At 18.9% G+C, this 21,976-nt stretch overlaps 6 protein-coding genes across 6 annotated transcripts; 2 read left to right on the top strand and 4 right to left on the bottom strand.

Annotated features, from left to right (window-relative positions):
- Positions 1–266: 266 nt before the first annotated feature.
- On the top strand, positions 267–1,234 carry SRAE_2000432200 (7TM GPCR, serpentine receptor class v (Srv) family-containing protein; the record flags this gene model as incomplete). The annotated part of the gene is made up of 2 exons (XM_024643178.1): positions 267–294; positions 333–1,234. The coding sequence occupies 2 exons, from the start codon at positions 267–269 to the stop codon at positions 1,232–1,234; spliced, it is 930 nt and encodes a 309-aa protein (XP_024508874.1).
- Positions 1,235–2,160: 926 nt separating this feature from the next.
- On the bottom strand, positions 2,161–4,731 carry SRAE_2000432300 (Serine/threonine-/dual specificity protein kinase, catalytic domain and UbiB domain and Protein kinase-like domain-containing protein; the record flags this gene model as incomplete). The annotated part of the gene is made up of 5 exons (XM_024643179.1): positions 2,161–2,607; positions 2,646–2,743; positions 3,156–4,410; positions 4,455–4,591; positions 4,677–4,731. The coding sequence occupies 5 exons, from the start codon at positions 4,729–4,731 to the stop codon at positions 2,161–2,163; spliced, it is 1,992 nt and encodes a 663-aa protein (XP_024508875.1).
- A 3,016-nt stretch (positions 4,732–7,747) lies between these two features.
- Positions 7,748–8,607, top strand: SRAE_2000432400 (Hypothetical protein; the record flags this gene model as incomplete). The annotated part of the gene is made up of 2 exons (XM_024643180.1): positions 7,748–8,374; positions 8,431–8,607. The coding sequence occupies 2 exons, from the start codon at positions 7,748–7,750 to the stop codon at positions 8,605–8,607; spliced, it is 804 nt and encodes a 267-aa protein (XP_024508876.1).
- Positions 8,608–8,632: 25 nt separating this feature from the next.
- On the bottom strand, positions 8,633–9,532 carry SRAE_2000432500 (Peptidase S1 domain and Trypsin-like cysteine/serine peptidase domain-containing protein; the record flags this gene model as incomplete). The annotated part of the gene is made up of 1 exon (XM_024643181.1): positions 8,633–9,532. The coding sequence occupies one exon, from the start codon at positions 9,530–9,532 to the stop codon at positions 8,633–8,635; it is 900 nt and encodes a 299-aa protein (XP_024508877.1).
- Positions 9,533–9,979: 447 nt separating this feature from the next.
- Positions 9,980–12,139, bottom strand: SRAE_2000432600 (Muscarinic acetylcholine receptor DM1; the record flags this gene model as incomplete). The annotated part of the gene is made up of 4 exons (XM_024643182.1): positions 9,980–10,197; positions 10,256–10,367; positions 10,424–11,878; positions 11,981–12,139. 4 exons carry the CDS (start codon positions 12,137–12,139, stop codon positions 9,980–9,982), a joined length of 1,944 nt encoding a protein of 647 aa, XP_024508878.1.
- A 4,370-nt stretch (positions 12,140–16,509) lies between these two features.
- Positions 16,510–18,206, bottom strand: SRAE_2000432700 (FMRFamide receptor; the record flags this gene model as incomplete). Its single annotated transcript, XM_024643183.1, has 6 exons — positions 16,510–17,000; positions 17,062–17,297; positions 17,357–17,515; positions 17,574–17,704; positions 17,751–18,002; positions 18,048–18,206. The coding sequence occupies 6 exons, from the start codon at positions 18,204–18,206 to the stop codon at positions 16,510–16,512; spliced, it is 1,428 nt and encodes a 475-aa protein (XP_024508879.1).
- Between the last annotated feature and the right edge of the window lie 3,770 nt (positions 18,207–21,976).

Below are 21,976 nucleotides of genomic sequence, written 5' to 3' on the forward strand. Positions count from 1 at the left end.
ATTAAAAATATTTTATGCTTTAAAAAAAAAAAACTGTTAAATGATTTAAGTTATTTATAGAATGATTTTTTTTTATTATAAATTTGTAATATTTCAATGTATAATAGATATGAAAAAATAATTGTAGTGGTAACAAAAATTTTTTTTTATTTTATGATTTCTTATATCTTTTATATTTTTAGTTTTCTAATAATATATTGTATTTATAATATATTTGGAAAGATTTTTTTTTTTTATAAACATTGGAATTACTATATTATTTCATTATGATATCTAAAAATATAATAAAAATAGGTAAATAATATATTTTTATAAAATAAATTTTTTTTTAGTTATAAAAATATATTTAGGAACTTTGATGATTTTTGATTTCTTTTCTCTTATTATGTATATATCATTGCTAATATTTTTAATCAAAGGCCGATTAAGAAATGACAAATTAGTATCAAAAGAATTTCATACACTTTGTATTTTTAATGGAATTCTCGATGTTTTTTTTATAATAGAAGAATATTTTGCCTATCGAATACCATTAATGGGATTATTTCAAAAATTTTACCTGGAATGGTATCCAACAACTAGTATTTCTGGATTTTTATATATTTATTCACTTTATCATATAATATATGTGTCACTTTCTGCTATAACATTAACTTTTAATAGATATTATGCTATTGTTTATCCATTAAATTATAAATTCTTTTGGAGCAATTATCGTTTAGTTATTTTAACAATATGGCCAGCATTAGTTTTATTTCCAATATTAATTTTTTTTTATGATACAAAAATAATATTTACACAGGAACCTGAAATTGGTAGAATGGCAATTTCTGTGGTTGTTGAAGAGATTAATAAAAAATTATGGGAAATTACATTGTCAATTCATATATTTGCACTTATAATAAATGGATGTTTAAATATTATGGTAATTCGAGAAATAAAAAATCACTTGAAAATGAGAACAAATTCATGTTTTTTTTTTAAATTTAACTCAACAATGGCTAAATTTGCTGCTTTCTATTTTTTCTCTCTTTTAATTTTAGTAATTTTAGAAATTTTAATTTTTCTCTTTTTTGAAAATAATAATATTCATTTAGGATTTAATTTTTTAACTTTATATACATTTGCTCAATCATTGATTGTTTTTTATTCACCATATGCTTTAATAATAACAAATAATGAAGTAGGTAAAAAATTTTTTAAAACTATTGGTATTGAAAAATTTTTAAAATAGTATAATAATCAATTGGCTTTTGTTTCAGGATAATAAAAATATTTTTAGAATAAAAGTTTTTATGTTAATTTTTAAAATTTTATATTGTTAATTAAACTTTATATATATACATATGTCTTTTGATATTAAAATTATAAAAAAAATTATCATATATTTATGATCTAAATATTATATATGAAAAAAAATTTGTTTAGATATTTTTAAAATATTTCTTTAATGTTTTTAATTAAATTTGTTTATATAATTTAAAAAAAAAGTAGAAAAATCACTTAACTATATATTTTAAAAAAATCATAAATAATATCAAATATAATCATAAAAGTTTTTTTCTAAAATTTTTTATTAATGTAATACTGTGTAGTAATGAAAGAAAAAATATACCGTAAGAATATTTATGTGATAAATAGTTGAGTAAATTTTAATTACCAAAAGAAATTATCACAACATAATTCTTCATTCTATAAAAAACATGGTTGAAATTAAAAATAAATTATAATTTGTTTATAAATTCATATAAAAAACGGGGAAAACAAATAAAAATTTTTAACTAAAATTAATGCATAAAATTAATATAACATATGTGGAGAAATAAAAAAATGATAAGTTTGATAAATTATATTATCAAAATAAAATATCAATTTATATTTAATAATTTATGCAAAAATATTTTATCTTAATGGGTAATTATAATTTTATATGTAACATAATATAAAATAAATAAAACAAAAATATATTAATAATAATTGCTAAAATGTTTGTTATAATTATTTATCAAAAATATTTAACATATAAAATATATAGTTAAAAATGATTGCAAAAATTATTTATTATTTGTAATATCAAAATATGCCATAAATATTTTATAAATTCTATTAATCTTTTTTTTGCAAAAAAATAAAAATTCATTTTATTTATTGATAAAAAAATTAAACACAATTAGCATCATATAAGCTTATTTTGATAAAATTAAATTTTACAATATTTGAATAAATTTTAGTCCATACAGCAGGTGTAAATCTTTTTTTAAGTCTACACATTATGCCTTCAATCTTGGAAGGTGTAAACATATTAAGAGCCATGTAATATCCTTGATTATAAATATATTGTTTATCTTTTCCTTCATCTTTCATTTTAAGTAATTCAATTTGCATTTGTTTACAAAAAGGTGATAAATTGTTAGAAAGGTGTGTTGAAGTAAGATCTATAAATCCTGATATTCCACCACTGTAATAAAATGGTAATCCTAATCCAAATGAAGTAACTTTTGAAAATTGGCTAGGTGTTGCTTCACTCATTAAATAATTTGTTATTGAATTACCAATATCACTAACATTACTACCATTATATGCCATTTCTACTGCCATATCAAACATCTAAAAATTTTTATGGAAAAAATAAAAAAATAATTTACTCCAATAGTCTGTTCATCAGTAAAAAATTCAGAAGCATAATTTTTCCATCTTGTTACAGCTTTATTTTTTAAGTTCATACCATCTTGACAATTACTTTCTATTACAATTAAAAATAAAATAATATATAAAAATTTATTCATATTTTAATAAAAATAAAAGATATTTAATGGTTATTTTAACTTATATATAATTTTTAAAATTGAAAAAAAAAAGTTTTAATCAAATTGGAATATTAATAATTAATAATCCTTTTTTTAATAAAAATTTTTACTACTACCTAAATAAGTGTTATAAAACTTTAATATCTATATAAAAAAATGGTATATCATTAATTATATATATATAAAGTATTTTTGAAAGTCCCTTTTATAAAAATCCTAATAAATCTTTGAGCATTAAAAATCTGCTATACAATGCAATTTTAAATAACCTCCAATTCATATCAAACCACATTTTATAGTAATAAAATAAATTATTGGTTTTTCTTAACTTTTCAATATATACACTACTTGTACAAAATCTTGCCATTTCAATAAAACTATCTTCTCTACTTGAAACACCTAATTTATATTCAATACTACGAATCAAATCATTAGTTTTAAGAATAAGTAACATTTCACGGGGCATATTTATAAGAATTTCATTAATTTTTGTAGCAAGTTTCGAAGCATATTCCTTAATATGTTCTACCTCCTCATCATCTTTTTTTTTGGTCTTTATTCCTTGTTGAATAGAATCCCAACTTCTCATTGTAATCATACATGCAAATAAATCATGTAAATCACCAACACCCATTTGTGTTGATACTCTTTTAACTTCATCTAAATCGGGTTTAAGTAAAGCTAACCATAATTCAGAATACAAAACACGAAAGTTATCCTTTAATGTTGAGTACAATCCATGATCTAGTAAAACTAACTGTACTGCTCCAGTTTTTTTATCTTTATAAACTAATAAATTTCCTGGATGTGGATCAGCATGAATGTATCCTTTAGAAAATATCATTTCACTAAATAATCTACCAATTTTTGAACAAAGATCATGAACATTGATATTTTCTCTTTTTAAATATTCAACATCATTTATCTGTTTACCTTCACAATACTCCATAGTTAATATTTGACTAGTACTATAGTCATATTTTATTTCAGGAATTTTTAAATATGTTAAATGACTAAACATTCTCCTAACAGTATCTGCATTCTTTGCTTCATGTAAAAAATCTAATTCTTTTGGAAGATTACGTTTTGTCTCATCAACTAACCACATTAAATTAAATTCTGGAAATAATTTTCCTGCTATAGTAGCAAATAATTCCATTGTTTTTAAATCAACTGAACTTCTTAATAAAACTTTTGGATGTTGTACTTTAACAGCAACTTTTTCAGAAGTTTCTTTTAAAACTCCTATATGTACCTGACCAAGAGATGCTGATCCTACAGGTTCACATTCAAATGAACTAAATATCTCATCCATTGGTTTTTTTAAATTACTTTCAATCATCTTTTTGACATCTTCAAATTCAGTTATGGGAGCAGAAGAAAATAATTGACATAATGTAGAGGTATACTCATATGGAATTAAATATTCCATCACTGCTATTAATTGCCCCATTTTAATAAATGTACCACCATTTAATTGACATAATTTTAATATTTTTTCTGCTGATCTTTTGTGAGCTTCCTTGATCCTCTGATTATAATCCTCTGTATTTCTTTCCACTCCATATAAACTAATTTTGTAATCACTAAAAACTTTGAAAGCCTATTAAAATATACAATTAATCAATGTTAAAATTTTTTACTTACAACAACTCCAGCTCTAGAAAATCTAATCAAACCAATATTTGACAATTCATATTCATTTTTATAAAGTGAATATGCAAAAGTTCCACCACCTACAAGTGTTAATGTTGATAAAACCGTTCCAGTAACCTTTTTAGATGCTATTCTAAACATTTATAATTTCAATTATTTTAAAAGGTAAAAGAACAATATACCAAATATTTAAATGTAATTTCTTTTTAAAACATAATTTGCTAATATATTTTAGAAGCCAGCACACTAAAATATTAATAAATTTCATAGAAGTACATAAATAAAAAATCACAAATTAAAAATTAATAATATTTATTAAAAATAAATAGATTAATATTAATTGTGTTTTTAATTTTTAGAAAATTCTTATATGAAAAATGATTGTAATTTGTCATCTGGTAAAATAATATAATATGCTTGAAGAATTATGAAATTATTTTTTTTTTTGATTTTATTATATTTAAGGAATTTTTATTTTTTTAGAGAACTGTAAATTCCCTGTCTTTCTAGTATAAAAATGATTTTTATTCCAGATATTTGATGGATTTACATCATATGACTATTCAAATTATAAATTTTTTGTGTATCTATTATAGTCAAAAAAATAAAATTATTTAATGTGTGAAAGAAAATAAATTGAAGAAAACTTTTCAAATTACACTTTTTTTTATTATATCTTGAAATTGTAAAACTTTTAAAGATGAAACAAAAAAAAATTTCTTACAAAAATGCGAGTAAAGTTATTAGATGTGAAAATTAAAATTTTGTGTCAAAAAATATTTTTTACTTTTGTTTAAAGTTTAATTGCCTATAAATAATTTATCTTTTATATTTTATATTTATAAATTTTTAATAAAACTATAAAAAAGTATAATTTTATTAGATGATATTTATAGATAACGACAGAAATTTAAAAGGTTTTTTTTGACACAATATTTTCTACATTAAATAATTGATATATGAATATTTTTTATCTATTTATCAAACCAATTTATTTTCCAATGATAAAATTTATCAAATATAAATCATATCTTTAAAATCATAAAGTTAATATAAATTATTTGTCTATTCCCATTAAATAAGACTTTTTTCCAACTGTGAAAGTTATAAATTAAAAAAAAAAAATATAGTTTGCATTATATAATTTAAAAAAAAAATTTTTTTTTGATTTTTTTCAATTTCGGTGAAGACATTATTATTTATAAAAATAATTATATATATTTAAAAAAATTTATTTTAAGTAAAGATTGTTTTACAACATGCTTTTTTAATACTGAGAAAATTTTTAAATTTAAAGCATTTATTATTAAGTGCTTTTTTAGTGATAAAAAAGTTTTTTTTTATTATTATTATTATATATTTTTCTTAGAAATAAAAATATGTCAAGTGAAACTAAATAATATCTTTTTTTTAAATTTATTTGAAATGAAAGTGTTTATATATATTGAAAATATTAGATTGTCTCATATTAAATGCTGTTTTTTTATGCCCAAAAGTCAGCTAACTTTTTAAACTATTTAGTGACAGTTTAAAAAAGTCAAGCACTTTTTTTGATTTATCAAAATCTGCTCCAAAAATGGCATAAAAAAAAATGATAAATATGACAAAAAATAATCTATTTATATCTATTTGAATTTTGCTTTCAAAAATAAAATTGAAACTCTTCCATACTCATTTTATTCTTTGGAAATTGCTCCAAAAAATTTCTAGATTTTCAAGCATTTGATTTTTTTTTTAAAAAGAAAGTTTTCAAAAACTTTATCGCTTCCAGAAAGTCTAAATTTTATTAATATGGTATAAATAAAATTTTATCTCGTTGTAAGCGATATTTTCAATCCAACAATTCATATTTTTAATAAAAATTTTTATTTATCACTAAGTTATTATCATTATATATTTTTATAAAAAAAACTGCATTTCATGTGAGACAGTTTAATATATCACTAATAAACTATTTATTTAATTAATAAAAAAAATATTTGACAAAATATATTTGATATATATTATAATTAATTTATATATAAGTAAAAAATATACTTAAATTCATTAATAAGGAACATGTCAGAAGGAGTTAATTATTAAAAAGAAAATAATATCTTTAAATTGATTTAATTTCCATAATTAATAGAAAAGCAAAAAATCATATATTTGTTACTATATAATTATATATTTTTAATTATTACTTTAAAAGATTTTTAAAAATAATTTACAAAAAAAAATATAATTCTAGTCAAGGTGTTTGGTGTTTTTTCTAGTAATGAAATAAATAAATTAATTTAAGTGATGTATTGATAACTATAGTAATATGATAAAAATTTATATAAATAATTTTAAATTTATTATAAGTTTAAATACTTTTATGAATATAATTATGTTTATTGATATTTATATGATTCTTAGGGGATTCTAATAGGTATAAATAAATTAGATAAGAGCAAAATATAATTATTTAGGGTTTATATAAATAGGAAAAAAATTTTGGTAGAATGAGTAAAAATAATAGTTTTTAAGATAATAAAGAGTTCAATTTTTTTTGTCATTTGCCAAACTTCTGACGTCAATTTAATAATCATCTGTTGTCAAATAATTTTTTTTTTTTTATTTTGTATATGTCGGATATTTTTGATGTCGGATTTTTTTTGTCATGTGTAGTTATCTACAGTCCGTTGAATACTTATAATACAACTTAATATTAAAAATATCCATTTATAATAAATTTTTTTTTCGTTTATCTTTGACAGTTGTTATCTTAATTAAAAAGTATAACAAGAACTTTAAATATTTTTTTTATTATTATTATTATTTAATTAATAGGTGTTTTCATTTTATATTATTTAATATAAAAAATAATGTATATATTTATAAATGATAAAAAAAAATAATATATATCATAAAATTTTCATAATTTTTTTTTTGTATATATAATATATTTAAGTTAAATTAATTTTTATTATTAAAATATTTTAAAAAGTGATATAATATATTGCAATAATAAAAAAAAGAAATTAATTTTATTCTATTACCATATCCGGCATTTTAATATTAATGTTATACTATAAGTTACATAAATTTAATAATTTAATTTTTCTATAATAAAATAAAGGTAAGATATATTATATATATTTTGGTTTTACAAAAAAAAGAACACTATAGACTTTTATTATAAGGTTGAGTTTTTATAATTAAGAAATTAAATGAATTCTGATATGTATCTTCAAATTTTAAAATGTATACTATCTTTATTATCAACACTATCTTGTTATCATATTTTTTGGCTTGAATGTATGAAAAGTAAACTTCATATGAATATTCGAATTACTTGGGCTAATCTTGGTATATCATATTTTGCTATTGCAATTGGTACTTTAATAATTTCAATTAATGAAATTATTACACATAATCATGTTACTAGTAAATTGTACATTGCTGGATATATTTTGAAGACATATGGTAGCAGAGTTAATAGATTTGCTTTTTTAGCAATTGCTTTAGAAAGAATCATTTCAACAATATTTTTTCAACAATATTCTAATAATCTATTAAATTATATTGGATGGATATTGTCATTGATAAGTAATATACTTGGCCTTGCTTGGTTTTTAACAACAGAATTTCAAATTATGTCAGCTAAACTTAAAAATGATTTACATCTTATCATATTAGTACCAACAATATTTATTTTTATTCTTATATTTATATCAAATTACAAATTAAGGAAACATTTTTTGGATGCTAAATTAAAAGAAAAATATCAAATTACTCAAAATAAGGAAATGTCTTTAAAAATTTTACCAATAATATCAGTTGCATTATCTGTACAATTAGCTGGAAGTGTAATTACTCGTGCTATTGCTTCTGCAATATATAATGGTAAATATTCAGGTTTTGATATTGAAACAATTTATTATTCTGTATGTTAAATAAATTATTTATTTATTATTTTAAAAAAAAATTTTTATTCATTTAGCTGAGTAATATTCAATTACCAATAATATCAATAATATCCTTTTTAATTTTCGATTCTTGTTCAGTTAAATTATGTTTTTTTATTAATAAAAAAAAAGCCAGTATCATTCCAAAATTCAAAAATAAAGAAACAGAAAAAGAAATTTATTTTTCTAATTATAGAAAAGCTTGGAATTAAATTTCAAAAATATGATATTAATTGTTTATAATAAATTATTATATACTTTTAACATTGAATTACTATTTTCGAGGCACATTTTATTTAATTTATTTATATCGTTTATTAGATATTTTCTTTTAATCACATTAATAATAAATGTTTTTATAGATTCTGAGAATATAATTGTAAATGTATTTATATCAATAATATTTTCAATATTATTTTTATAATAACAACTAGATGCAATACCAATTAAATATATTTTATCATTTATCTTGCAATAAAGTCCATTCCCTGAGTCACCTTGATCAAATTTTTCTTTTTCTATTGATAAATTATCATAATAACCAATAAAATTTGTATTATTTATATATTTGAAAAGTAAAAATTTTTTATAAATAATTCCTTTTGATTGTTCTGTTAAAATATTATTTTCATTCTTCCCATGTCCAGTAATAAAACAATAATTAAAATTATTATCAATAATATTATTCCCATCATTTAAATAAAATGGTAAAATTGCTATACTTGGAGATTCTAAAATATCTAAACAACAATCAACAATTTTTTCAATTCCTATCAGAGCAATATCAAAAATAGAAGAAGTAGAATATTTTTGATAAGATGGATGAACTTCAATCCATAAAATTTTAACATTTTCTTCATTCATTTGTTTATTTACCATAAATGGCAAACTTTTAAAACCTTTCATAATATTTATTTGTTTATTATTATTTATTCCAGTAACACAATGAGCTGCTGTTGCAATCAAATTGTTTGATAATAAATTTCCACCACAATAACCTACTTTATCTTTTTTTTTTGTTATTACTAAAAGAACAGTACTATCTTGTAAGCTTCTTGAAATACTCTTTCCATAATGAATACCATTTATCAAAAACAATTCAAAGATAGTTAAAATTAAAAGGAAAAATATTACCATTTTTTTTTTTTTTTTTGATAATAGTTAAAAAAAAATAAAATGAAATTTCCTATTTAGGAAATATATATAATAAATAAAATATAATGGGATATATATATCAAAATGATTAATAATCTTAAGTGTAAAAAATATATACTATTTTTACATAGATTACATTTATTTTTTTACATTATTTATTATTTTTTAATAACATAAATGAGAAATAAAAGATATATTAAACTATTTTCATTTTTTAATGTTAAGTATTTAACAGTTCCTCTGGTATGTTTAAAAAAAATTAAACATAATTAATAAGTACCAATAATATGAATTGCTTCTTTTTTTTAAACATCTATTAATATAATTATATATTTATATATATATATAATTTTTTAACACTTCATTAAAAAGAAAAACAAACAAAGAAGATTAAAAGAAAAAAAAAAGTATTTTTTTTTTCTTTATAAATTATGTCCTCCTAAAAAAGGCTCCTCTCTGAAGATTATTATTTCTATTATTTTTCCATTTACATTTAACTATCCTTAAGTAGGTTGCCCGAAATCTTGGATTACACAATGCATAACAAAGTGGGTTTATAGTTGAGTTGACATAACATAATATATAACTAATTAAAAAATACATCTCCGGTATTGAATTTGGAAAAAATGCCTCCCATACAACAATAACTTAAATAATTTAAACAAAAATTATTAGTATTAAAATATATATAATTATATTTCTTACCGTTATATGGAAGCCATGTTACAATAAAAGCAAATAAAATGGCAGATAATGTTTTGGCTGCTTTACTTTCCTGTTTCTTTTCATTTCTTTTATTTTCTTTTTCACCTTTTTTCTAAAAAAAAAAAAAAGCAATTAATAGAAATATAAATAATTTTATAAATAAATTACTTTTACTGTATCATAATTGTGTTGTAACATACTACTTCCTTCTTTAGCACCAAATGATAATTTAACATTACTTTTAGATTTATTAAATTTAATTGATGATTGAGCTGATCTAACTCCATATCTATCAGTTGTAAGGTTCTTCTTACCTTCTATATCTATATTTTTTGATGTACTTTGAATGTTATAATCTGTTTTTACACGTTGAAGAATACATTTTGTAGGAATTCCATTTCCATTGGCACATTGAATATTCCTTTTGCAGTTACCCAATTTAACTGAAGGTCTTTTACCTTCTTCTTCAGCTAATTCTATTAAAACCGTATATTTATTAAGAATAGTTGTTGGTTCATCAACTGGACTTGATATAAGAAATGACTGAGATCCATCTATTATTGGAATTTTAACATCAGGATTTGTATTTATACCACCATATGACATTGTCATTGATGTGTCATCATCTTTTATAATAATTGTTTCCGACAACTCTGTTGATAATCCATTACGTGATTTGGTAAAACAATTTTTAAAACATAAACATTTACTTTCTTTTTCTATATCATCATTTTCATCATTATTTAAAAAATTTAATATTTTACTTTTTCTTAAACTTGTATAGGCACGATCTTTAAAAGAATTTGAAGAATTTGATGGGTATTCTTTACTGATACGATAATTTGTATTTCCCTGAAGTCTACCTAATTCTTTTCTCCTATTTTCAGTTTCTATATAAACCCGTGCATATAAAACAATTAATATTGTTACTGGTATATAAAATGCTGCTACAGCTGTTGATACAGTAACATAAGGATTTGTTTCCAAAAATTGTACAACACATTTTCCTGGTTCTGATGTAAATTTACCTTCAATATATGGCCATGATATTATCCATGGTGGCCATAATATAGCTGAAAAAAGATATGTTGATGCTATTGCTAATAATGCTTTTCTCGTTGTTCTCATTGGTCTATATGTTAATGGTCTTGTAACACTAAAATATCTATCAAATGAGATAACAAGAAGATTCATAACAGAAGCATTTGACATAGCATAATCTACACATAACCAAAATTGGCACATTGTATATCCTATATCCCAAACTTTATTAGCAATATAATATGTCATTAATGGAATTGATATTAATCCAATAGCTACATCAGCAACAGCAAGAGAAAATAAAAAATAATTTGATATTGTTTGGAGTTGTTTATCAATTTTAAAACTAATCATTACCATCAAATTTCCTACAATTGTTATGATAGCAAATAATGCTCCAATAAAAATAATAATAAATACAGTCAATTGATCATATGGTTGTACATTTGTATAATCTATTGTATAATTATTTCCTAATGTTTGAGGCACTAATGTTGAAAGTGAATTTGGAGATTCAATTGTTTTTGTAACATTTATTAATGTTTTTGACAAATTTTGTTCTTTTTTTGCTTCCATCCATATCTAAATTATAATAAAATAAAAGATGAATAATTATTATTTAATCATAAATATAATTGATAAAAAAAATTATATATATTTATATTTTTATTAATAAAATCTTACATTAAAGGCTAAATTTTGTATTTTAGAAACTGCTGTAGGTAAAGAATCATTTATTTTTCCTCCTTCCATTATTATATTAAACTTTTTATCATTAAAGAATAAATTTTGTCCCTCAAATTGTGCTTCATCTCCCTGTAACACTTTATACTTTTCCAACATTAACAAAACAATTGAATATTCTTCTAAAAATTTTATTATTTTATTATTAAATACTTTATTCAAGAGAAATTAAAAAAAAAAAAATAAAATAAAATAAAGTGTAGCGAAAGATGTAGAAAAATAAATATATGTAAAAGAATATTAAATATATTTGTAAAATATAAGTATATATGTAAGAACCAAAATCACAGTAGATAGTGGGAATATTTTAGAAATGATTTCGTAAAAAAAAAAATATTTAATTGTCAATATAAAAAAAAAAATAAATAAAATGAAGATATATATATATATATATATATAAATATAAATGTATATAATCAAAGAAAAGAAGATGGTTCTTGAGAAGGAGGCTTATGAAAAGTTTATGGCATTAGTATTTAAAAAGTATTATCAATGGCATATTCTTCAATTTTTTTGTCTTCTTGGTTAAAGAAGTTTATGGTAGTAATGATAATCAGTAAAACATTAAAAACCCATTATGGCGTCCTTTGTATGTGTAATGTATTTTGAAATTTTTAACTCATCTGATTGTTTATAATAATTTAAGTGCCATTTGACATTTTATATAGATAGAAAAAGTAAAAAAGACATCTTTTTCTAAATAAGAGGAAGTTAAAAATAAAAATTTAGATAATGTTATGTCTTAAAGAATTAATTTTATAATTATAAAATGATTTGATAATCATACCTTATAATTTAAGAAATAAAATGAAAAAATCAAATAAATTAATTTTTTTGAATGTAACATTACTTAAATGTTATTTGAATTTTATATCTTTTAGTAATACTTTATTATAAGTTTAAAATATTTTGTATCAAAAATATGTAAAAAAAAAAAAAGAAATAAATAAAATAATGAAGTAACACTTCAAAAATGATAATTATAAATCTTTTCTTTTGTATTTTTGTTAAGTAGATTTTTGCACGAATATATCTATTATTTTCATATAACACATACATTATACACATTAAACATAATGCTGTCTGTTATATAGATACTTTTTTTTCATTACCAAACAAAGATTAAACTTTAATATAAAAAAAAACAATTATTTTTACTTTAAGAATTTTAAATTTTGAGAATAATTTTTTTACAAAAAAAAATCATAAATAAAAAAAAATGATTTGTGAGGGTGGATTAATGATAATGAAATAGGAGGAGAATAATGTTAGAAAGATAAGAATAAAAAAAATATAGAATAAATGTTTAAAAATAGAATGAATAGATAAGATGAAGATAAATAAAATTAATTTTTATTTCTTTAAATATATTTTCATTTATCATTTATATCTCACTTAACTTTAAAACATTAAAATTTCTTAACCTTCCATTTTTGAAATATGATATTAAGATAAGAATAAATGATATTTTTGGTAGTTTTTATTTTTTTTTAACAAATAAGGTTTTATACTTATAAAAATTAGAATTGAGAACAATAAATAGTATGGTAATATCTTGGGATTACAAATTTATACTTATGTATATTTGTGTATCATCACAAAAGTTGGTGCACTCACTCATCCATCTAGTACATTTTGATTAAAAAGATTATAATAAATTTTTAATAAAAAGGCTAACCTCTTCAAGATGTATAAACTAATTTTTGATAAATCAACACTCTAAGGTATGAGGAGATTTATATATATTTTCTGAGATTAAACTTTAAAGTGGCTTTGATAATAAGATAAAAGATAATTAGGGATAGACACGCAATAAATGAGTGTTATGGGAAAATGAACATTGTAAAAAAAAAATAATATAGTTTTTTTTTTTTTTAAAAATTTATTGTTCTTCAACTTTTATATCATTTATATTTCATTAATTTTTATATATATATATAAGTATATTATAATGTTTTTTTATTATTATCTATAATAAAAGACAAAAAGGTGTAAATATAAAATATATAAATTAAAATATATTTATTTTTGGATTTTAGTTATTCAACATAAAAGTTATAAATAGAAAGTGTCGTCATATTAAATTATGAGTGTAATACTTTAAATTTATATCAAAATTATAATAATAATAATTGTAAAAATAATGAGTAATAACATATTATAACAAAATTTATATAATTTACTTTATATTTACAAAAGAAGACATAGATATATAATGCAATTTATGATATAGATAGTTTAAGTCTCTTAAATATAACTGAACATATTTAATTAAAATAATTATTATAGCTTATTTCTTTAAATGTATAAAATAAAAATATATAAAATATATAAAAAAAAATAATAATAATTTTTTAATTAGATAAAGTTTATTGTATGTTGAAACTATTAATAAAATATTAAAATTTATATAAAAATTGGCAAATTAATTTAATTAATACTTCATTAAATTTTAACAATATTTATAAATATATATATATAAAAAATTAAAAAAAAAATTTAATAATAAAAATAAAATATAATAATAATGAAATATACCTTAGAAGAATGAAATAAAAATTATATCAATATTATTAATAAGTAAACTTTGCAATAAATAATAAAAAATTATTCATTAAAAATCAACATTAACATTTTCTAAATGCCATTCAACACTTTTTTTGGTTACACCATTATTAATATTAAATCCCAAAAGATGTTTATTAAAAAGAAGTAAGGAAAATGATCGAAAACATTATTTCTTTTTTATATACTTTACTAATGATAACAAACTCTAATTGCTGATTGATAATAAAAAAAAAAAAAAGTTGGTAACAAATGGGAAAGAAAAATAAAAAAAAAAAAAAATTACTTTTATATAATATAATCTATGGATTTTAATTTATTTGTTTTGATAATTATTAATGGATATATATATGAGAAAATGTCAATTATATTGTTCCAAATAAAATTTGTTGACTTAACATTAAAAATTAAAAGTTTATATTATAATTTATATATGAAAATTAGTAAAAAAAAAAAAAAATATCTATCTAAATAGAATAAAAAATTTTTTCTATATAAAAAAATTATATATAAATATGATACATTTGATGTTTTTATTCTTGAAATATTTTTTTTTCTTAAATATTGTGTAATGGTAACAAAAATTTAAAATATTTCTTCAAATCAAAATAAAGTGATATACTTTCATGTGTAAATGTGTAAAAAAAAAATAAGTAGAATATAAGAAAGGTTGGTATGATTAATTAAAATGTTTAGAGTGAAGCTTTTAATAAAACAAAATAATATGTCAGATATTTGATGGCAATAAATTAAGGTGTATATTGGAGCCCCAGGAAGGGATAATTTGTTGATTAATATATTAACTTCATTTGAATATAAATATTTATATAATGACCTGACGATGATTAAGAATTATGTGTTGAAGAAAAAGTGTGTGAATAAAAAGTGAAGCATTTAGTGAAGGAAGAAAATAATTTTTAAATGATTTTATCATCAAAAAAGACACTTTAATATGACAGAGATGGATTGAGAATAGACATTTTTGATTGTCCTTTGACATTATAATGAAAACTTTTTTATTAATCACATTCTCATTTTAACTTACTTAAATAATATTAAGCACAATATTAAATATTAAAATGAAAAATAATTCAAAAAATTGTTATGGCGTTTTATTACATAGTAAAAACGTTTCATAAACATTATTAATCAGGATAAAAAATTAATATAAAAAAAATTAAATAAATATTATTTAGAAAAATTTGTATACTTTATTTAAAATTTATTAATTTTATATCAATAAAAATGTTATAATTATTTATTAAAGTAATAGTTAAAGAATGACAAAAAATTTATTTTTTTTTTTACAATTCATAAGTTTATGTGAAGCTTTATTATTTATTTTTATTTGATAAAAATATGACTAATTGTCAATAAATATAAAATATTTAATGTGATAAATTATATAGAATATCTTTTAAAAATATTTTGTAATAATAAATTTATTAACTATCTTTTTATCATTTATTTATAAAAATGGTCAAGAATAATTTATAGATAGATAAATATCTATATAAATTTTTGATAAATCATTTAATATCAAATGAATCGTTTAAATATATTTTTATAAAATTATTGCAAATTAAAAATATTAAAATAATTATAAAAAAAAATTGAGGAAGTTATTTTTCTATTTATATATAAAAAAAAAAACACCCGTATAATATATCATTCTATCAATTTTGATAATTTTTCTTCTTTTTTTTTTCTTCCTCTATACAAATATACACATTAACACATCTATATATATCTGAAAATGAGTTTAAAATTTTTAAAATTGTTATTAGTAGATGTTGAAATATGTTAAAAAAAAAACAACTTATATTTGATAGAAGTATGTCTTTCCTATTCTATTATTATAATTTCACCATAATTCATACTTTTTTCTTTTTTTTCTCCTTTAATCATACTGCATCACTTTTTTTTTCCATTTTAAGACAGGTTATATAATTTTGTGAACCAAATAAAATTTCTCCTTTTTTAACTTTTTTACCATTTGAAAGGTACTCTTTATTCATACTTTTATTCTCTCCGTTAATAACACTTGTCCTAGTGTCACTTCTTTTTAAACTATTTTTATATTTGTATTCTCTTCTTATTATACTATGAACACCAGATTGTTGTGATAATTGATATGTTTGCGAGTTTGGAAATATTATAGAAAGGAGGGTATTACGAAATTTTGTTCCAAAAATTATATACATTACTATTGTTCCTGCACTTGAACATGTTACAAGTACAGTTGATACTTCAACTAAAAAAGTATAAACAGAACTGTAATAACCAACATTAACCAATAATTCTATCATATTAAGAATAAATGCTAATATATTACACATAAGAAAAAGTGTAACTATTGCAACAAGCATTGCTGATGCTGATCGATCTTTACTATCTAAAAATATATATATATATAATTTTTTCTTTTTTTTTTATAATAATTTTTAATTTATTACCTGTTTTTCTTGAAAGGCAATTTTTATCTAAATTTGATGGAATAGATATATTTACATTACTTCCATTTTGTTTTTTATATTCCAACAAAGCATTTATATCACCTAATCCATTATTCATTGATTCACTAATTACAGAGTTTCTATTACTTTTATCATAGGCATTTCTTCTATAACTGCTTCTACAACTATCCTCACCTCTGAGGACGTTATTATATGTAGATGTATCATTTCGAAAACTAAAAATAAAGTAAATGATCTTTTAATATAATTTATTAAATTTTAATATATTTCTTACGTAGTTGAAGCCTTTAATCTCATAATTATTTTTACATTAACAAATGTCAAAATAACAAAAGGTATTATAAACATAATTATAGTTGAAATAATATTTTTATAAATTAATCCATAAAACCAATTAACTAACAATTTAGATGGTAATACCATTCTTGATTTACTAAAAAAAATATAAATTAAATAAGATTAAAATAGTTTTTTAATATTTAAAAAAAAACCTTTTAAATGTTTCACTTATACAATCAGCAACTTTTAATTCAAGCCATCGTGGAATGGTAAATGTAATTGCAAAAATAAAAGTTAAAATTAATATATTACGAACAAAAGAGGGTCTTGAAAGGCGCATTGTCTTAAAAAAAAATTAAAATTAATTAAAATTAAATATTTAAACATACAAGAAATGGATGGCACACACCAAAATATCTGTGAATTGATACAATAACTGTTATATAAATAGAAAAAGTATGGGATGCTTGAGCAATTGGATACCATACTACAAGGATTCTGGCAGATTGTTTAACAATATTAAAATCTGTTGAATTTTCTAATATTACTGGTGCACTGAAGACAAAAAATGTTGATAGTAAAACAAATATATCTGATAACGATAACACTAGAAAAAACCAATTTATAAGTTGTGATTTCATCTAAACAATAATAAAATTAAAATAAAGTAAATTTTTTTATCTTACATTTTTATTTAAAAAAACTATAATATTTAAAATGTTAGCTGTAATTCCAAATATCACAACAAATGGTAAGATAAACAGTCTAAATATTGTTTGGACAGGTGTGAAACCATCGTAATCATTGCAAGATGGTAACGTTTCATTATTTATTCCATTTTCCATAATTATAATAAAATATAAATATACTTGTATACAATAATATAAATAATATTATATTAATTATGTAAATACCTAAGAAAAAAAAATTTTTTGATAAAATATTAAAAATTCAACAAAAATATATGTGCCAAAAAATTATATAGAAATGTCTTATTAAATATGAAAATGATGTAAGAAAAAAAATGATATTTATTGTAAAAATCTAATAGTGAATAAAAATCATATTTTATTTTTATAATTATATATCATTCATGATGTATTATTTATAATTATAATAAACGAAAAAAAAAGAGTAAGAAATTAATTATAGACATATCTCCTTTTGGCGTATTTTAATAGAATTTTAAAATATTATTTTAATATTAGTTAGCATACCCTAGCATATTATTGTATGATGTGAAAGCAAATTTAAAAAAAAAAAAATTATTTTTTATTAATAGAAAAGAAAGTCTATAACTACAGGAATATTATTAACATACTTTTTGTCCTTTTTATTTTCTTATTAACTTACTTTTCTTTCATTAAAAGTAATAATAAAAAAATTTTTTGCTATAATAAAAAATGATGTAATTTGTCATATTTAATAAATTTTTCTATTTCAAATAAGAAAGTTAATTAATTATAAAAATCTTCTTATAACTTATATTTATTTTGGTGTTTAATGTTATGGAGGAAAAAAAAAAATAAAACCATAAAATTGGTTAAACAATTTTTACATGTAAAACAAAAATAAATTCATAAACATTTTTTTAATTTAACAATTTCTCATAATTAAAAGAAAAAAAAATTACTGAGGTGTAAAAAAATTTTTTTTAAAAAAAATAATGTCTTCATTTATAATAAAAAAAATGAAACAAAAAAAAATATAGTTAAAATTATAAAACATCAAGAAAGTATTTTGTTGAAAGATCTTTTTCATAAGAATACGAAAAAAAATAACTTTCTTATTTTATTTTATTCTTTTCGTTAATCTCTTATTTCTTTTATTCATTTATTCAACTAAATGTATCAGAATATAAAAAAAAAAATTTATGTTTGAATGTATTTTAATTTTTCATTTCATTTTCTCAAGAGAATAACTTTTGACATTCCCTTGATAAGGTATATTACATAAAAATTTTTGAACCAAAATATGATATATTTTTTAAATGTTAGAAAAAAAGAATTTTTTTAGTTACTTGATTATTTAAAATGATAAATGTCTACAAAAGACTTTAGGAAAAAGTTTTAGTAGTAAAAATAATATCTGATTTTAAGATGATATAACAATGATACATTAGTTATTGCTTAAAAAATATAAACAACGATATAACAGTATCAAACATAAAAAAGAGTTTTTTAAAAAAAAAAATTTACTATTATATTGTATTTATAAGATTTTTAAAAAAAAATAAAAATAATACATATCATAAATAAGTTAAATAAAAAGACTTATTAATATTATAAATAATCATATTTGGATAAAAAAAAATTTTATTCCTGTAATAAAATTTAAAAAAAATTATTTATCAAATAATAATGATATATACATTTTAATCTATAACTATTTAATGAATTTTATTTATTTAAATATTATGAATAGAAAATGAAATATTATAAAATATATATATATATATATTTTACCTTAAGATTATCTTTGCAATATACAAAATTATTTTAAAAGAAAAAAAATTGTTAAATAAAACAAGTATCAAAAAATGTAGCTTAATCTCAGGAAATGATAATTTTTAGTTTTTTATATTTATGAACAGCTTAATAAATACACCTGATATAAATTTATCAAACAATAATGATCGACTTTTAACAGTTTTTATTTTACAATCATTGTTAGTACACGTATAAAAATAGTTTTACTTTTACATATCAAGAATTAATATAAAAAAAAATGCTTTATATTATTTTGAAACGTAATATTTTATAATGCACTGAATCTTTGTTATATTTCTTTTTTTTTTGTTCATAAAAATATATAATAAATATGTCTAATTAAATTTTGAAAAAAATTATAATAAAAATATTTTTTAATAAAATTTGAGAAAAAATTTTTTTAAATGTACATATGTAACATCATTGTTATATTATCATTTATATTTTCTTAAAAAGTAAATATTATTATTTGCTGGTGAATTAAAAAACAAAAGTTTAATCTTCTTTAAAACATTTTTTCCCTTCTAGTGTCTATTTCTCAATTATCTTAGGTGTCCTAGTTAAAAAATTTTATTTAACATTTTTATCATTTATTTAAACTATTATTATTAATTTATTTAAAAAAAAAAAAATTTATTAATATTTAAAATATATTATTTATCTTATTGAAATGTGTAAAATTTTTAAATATCCATAATTGAAAGATATAATCGTATAAATTGTTTTTAGTATAAATAATTAGTACGTAAAGATTTTTAATTTTGGCTTAATATTTTATTTCACTTCAAAAAAACTGTTTGTTTTGAAAGTATAAATTATAAAATATCTTAAAATTTGATAAAATAAATTGCATGTATCATTTTTAGTATATAATTTTTTTGGTAATTTTTTTTTTTAAAAATAATGATATTGAAAATTTTAATTTAATAATTACCATTAAAAATAAACTATAATTATATGTATAAAAAGTAGCTATTGTTAAAAATACTTTAAAATTAAAAATTGTTCAAACCAAAATACATAACAATAAAAAAAATATATGTACACATAATTATAAATTGTTAAAAATAGGTATGATAAAAACTTCAATAGTACTTTATAGAAAATTTTTTGGATGCATGAAGGTCAAACACTTTCTAATAACAGTGAAAGGTTAAACAACAAAAAAGTTTAATTTAGGTTAAGTTAATGGACATCAAAAAAAAAATTAAAAAAATGGAATATAAAAAAATAAATGTTTTTAGTGTTTTTTTAATGCAAAATTTTTTAGTGAAAAGAATTATATAAAATTCATCAAAAAAAAAAACAACATTTATAAAAAGTTTTAAAAATATTTAATTTCTTCTCTTTTTTTTTTATAAAAAGCTATTCTTAGTCCAAAAGAATTTATCATCTTAAAATTATCAAATAAAAAAATAATAAATTGTCAAGATATTAAGAAATTTGTACTATATAAAGATATTAGATTACTTCTTTTTCTCTTTTTGTTCATCTAAAACACTTTCAAAAACAAAAAAAAAATGTACCTTTAAAAATGTTATATTTTTATACAAAAAACATATATAAAATAATTAGAACAAAAAAAAAATAGTATTATTTATTCTATGATAATTGATAAATAAAGATAAATTATAAAATATTTATTCATATTATGATGAGTAAGATGAGAAAATAATATATTTTATAGACTATTTACCTTTTTTTTTATCAAATGTTATTAGTTAATATACTTATTTTACTCTATATTCAATCAGTATTAAATAATAAAAAACAAAAAAAAAAACGTTTTTTTTTGACGAAAATGATGTAAGAAGTGTTAATATTTCTTGAAAGATAATGAGTATCCTCTTAATAATAATAAAAATAAGTATTTCTTAAAATTTAATTACCCGTGTAATGAATCTTTTTTTTCCAAGTGGCTTTAAAAAAAAGTTAATTAATTATGTAATTACCATTAACTATTTATAGCTTTTTGTGTAAAAATACATTTATTTAGAGAGATCGTCTTTTTTGTAATTTTTTAAATTAAAAATGTCCCATAAATATTATATAACACATCTGTCAAAACATATTTTTTTTTTCGAATATAGCGAATGTTCCAATATATAAATACAACAAAATAACGC

This window comes from Strongyloides ratti (genome assembly GCF_001040885.1).
Source record: "Strongyloides ratti genome assembly S_ratti_ED321, chromosome : 2".
NCBI lineage: Eukaryota > Metazoa > Nematoda > Chromadorea > Rhabditida > Strongyloididae > Strongyloides > Strongyloides ratti.